This window comes from Limulus polyphemus, unplaced genomic scaffold (genome assembly GCF_000517525.1).
Source record: "Limulus polyphemus unplaced genomic scaffold, Limulus_polyphemus-2.1.2 Scaffold612, whole genome shotgun sequence".
NCBI classification, from domain to species: Eukaryota; Metazoa; Arthropoda; class Merostomata; order Xiphosura; family Limulidae; genus Limulus; species Limulus polyphemus.
In genome coordinates this window covers 356,776-359,808 of record NW_013666222.1, presented here as the reverse complement: position 1 = coordinate 359,808, position 3,033 = coordinate 356,776, and the positions used below count along the sequence as shown (strand labels likewise).

The 3,033-nt window shown below is 36.8% G+C and overlaps 1 protein-coding gene across 1 annotated transcript in view; it reads left to right on the top strand.

Annotated features, from left to right (window-relative positions):
• The first annotated feature begins 2,345 nt into the window (after positions 1-2,345).
• The window catches only part of LOC106459460 (spectrin beta chain, non-erythrocytic 1-like), a 179,713-nt gene continuing 179,025 nt past the window's right edge, over positions 2,346-3,033 (top strand). Inside the window, exon 1 of the mRNA XM_022385955.1 lies at positions 2,346-2,513. Coding sequence (XP_022241663.1) covers positions 2,352-2,513 — 162 coding nt within the window. The 5' untranslated portion in view covers positions 2,346-2,351. The remainder of the gene's footprint in view (positions 2,514-3,033) is intronic.

Below are 3,033 nucleotides of genomic sequence, written 5' to 3'. Positions count from 1 at the left end.
CCTGTCGGTGTTTGACGGAAATACATCTTGTCAGAGCTGTTCAAGTATTCTAAACCAAACAACCACCGAGACAAGTGGCCTCTCATTTTATCTTGGCCCATAGCAATAAGGTCATGGATACACTATTAGACATCTAGCCCGTAGTAGCAAGATCATGGATACACTATTAGACATCTCGCCCATAGCAAAAAGGTCATGAATACACTATTAGACATCTGGCCCGTACACTAAAGTCAATGATACACTGTTAGACAGCTATCCAGTACACTAAGGTCATGGATACACTATTAGATATCTAGCCCATACACTAGACAATCTAGATGAACTTTAGGAGAGTTAACTACCCTATATAGTGACCTCTATCTGCATGTCATGATCATTTTGAACCTTTAGTCCTTCAAGACAGTAGTACCTAGTGGTCCCTCATGATCTGGCTTAAGGTCGAGACTAACCTGCTAACCATGGATTTAATATGGACTTCAAGACAGTAGTACCTAGTGGTCCCTCATGATCTGGCTTAAGGTCGAGACTAACTTGCTTCTGCCCTACATTTCAGTGAAAAGCACCACAAGGACTTCTGTGGAGACTCTCTTAGCAACAGCGCCATTGAGCGCCTGTCTTATTTACAGATAAGACAGATTCATGTTTCTGTTAATGACTGACGTGTTCGAGTCTGGAAAGCCAGATATGGATAATATAGTCAGTGCAACATTTTAGAATGTGATCGTTTTGGAGATACATTACTATGAGTGGACATACAGTTCTTACTGTGATTCAAGTGGGATAATCTACTGCTTGGCAATATGTTGACGTTGTTTTATTTTCAATTGTATGAACTTACCTCAGTGTACAAGATAATGTGTAGTATTATATACTAACGAGATGATTTTGTACTACCCTGAATAAGAACGATAGAGGCTATGGATTGTACAGCAATAGATCCTGATATGAGTCTGATAGAACGCTCCAGAGTCCCATTGAAGTTGTGAACGTCAACGCCTTAACCCGGAAGGCAGTCAACTCAGGCTTTACTGTCTGAGGATCGTGATAGAGTTCCCTTAACGTCGTCCGCCGATTGAATTCAAGTATACTCTACTCTACAGGTACAGAGTTTGTATCAAAGTTAGAGAAAAGAAAAGCTAGCGAGTATCTTTTTTTTTTTTTTGGCCAAAAGATATTTTTTTTCAGACGAGTTGATTGAGTAATACCCTAATTTTGACCACTTTAAATTTGATGGTACTTATGTTGCAAAACATTACAACAACCAGTACACTGTCAAGGAAAGTGTTTGATTATATTCGGTGAATAGGTTATGCTCTTAAAAATATACTCTTAATTCAGCTGTTGTTCATTTGGCTGAACAATGTAACTCTAAAATCTTGTCCTTTAATATTTTGTAAGAGTTCGTAACTGACTTAGATGTTATTAATTATGTGCAATGAAACATTATACCAACGTTAAATATCATTCATATATAAAATCAATTATAACTCCCTTAAACGTTCATGCACATGTACAATAAAAGTATAACTGGCGGTAAATATGTATAGTGGATATTGTAAATATTTCCGACGTTAAATACTCTTGCAAAAACTGGCTTAAACTACTGTGTTATTACACTATTGTGTAGCAGCGTGTAGCGTGTCTAAGTATGTCTTTAAGCATCAGTTACTATTGTAGTTGTTTAAAATCAAGTGAAATGCACTGATGGTGAGTTCAAGCCAATCTGGTTGAAACACTTTCATTAGTCGTACTGTATTTAAAATCAAGTAAAATGCACTGATGGTGAGTTAAAGCCAATCTGGTTGAAACACTTTCATTAGTCGTGCTGTATTTAAAATCAAGTAAAATGAACTGATGGTGAGTTAAAGCCAATCTGGTTGAAACACTTTCATTAGTCGTGCTGTATTTAAAATCAAGTGACATGCACTGATGGTGAGTTAAAGCCAATCTGGTTGAAACACTTTCATTAGTCGTGCTGTATTTAAAATCAAGTGACATGCACTGATGGTGAGTTAAACCCAATCTGGTTGAAACACTTTCATTAGCCGTTAAAAAACACATATCACAATTTGATGGAAGTAACCCTATAGTGGAATTGCAAATTGCCAATAAAACATTTATATTATACTTGTTTTAATATTCTTAAGTTAAGTTTTATACCCTATTTTGTGATACCATTATGAATATTTTCGTTTTCTTCCAACTGCACTGCTTGCACTAGTTATCGAAATACATTTAATTGAAATGTATAAAGGAGGATTTCTCTATGTATTGAAACATGTTCGAGTACATTTGTATGCCCGATAATCTGCCCATCTTTGTTGTTTTCATTACATTTGCAGGCGAGGATGGAGGTGGAAGATCTGTTCACCGACCTGACAGACGGGAAGAAACTGCTAAAACTTTTGGAGATTATTTCCGGAGAAAAGCTCGGAAAGCCAAATCATGGAAAAATGCGAGTTCATAAAATAGAAAATGTCAACAAAAGTTTGGCCTTTTTGCACACAAAGGTTGGTTAAACTCTTATTTTGTTTTCTTCTTCTTCTGAGTTTTACGTGTTGTTGCATTTATTTAGAATGAACCGATACGTTCAATTTACAAGACCTTAAATTTTGTTCTTGCGCAAGATAATTCTTCCTTTGGATGACCTCGTCTTTTTTTTTCTCGCACGCAAACCGACACTTTGGGGAATTAAACATTTTATGTGTTAGATTACTTGCATGCCTCTTGCCTGTAAGCAGACACGACCTGTGTACTAAATATGTATGATATGTGGCAGTATATTGTTTCATTAACTCGTATCTTTGTAAAAGTATGTATATTTTCCCGTACTTTGATATTATTTCTATGTCACTTGTATTCATACTACTAGGATGGCCACGTGATAAAGTTGTTGTTTGAAGTTAAGCACAAAGCTACACAATGGGCTATCTGTGCTCTGCCCACCATAGGTATCGAAATCCGGTTTCTAGCGTTGTAATTCCGCAGACATGCCGCTGTGCCATTGGGGGGGGGGCACGTAATAAAGTG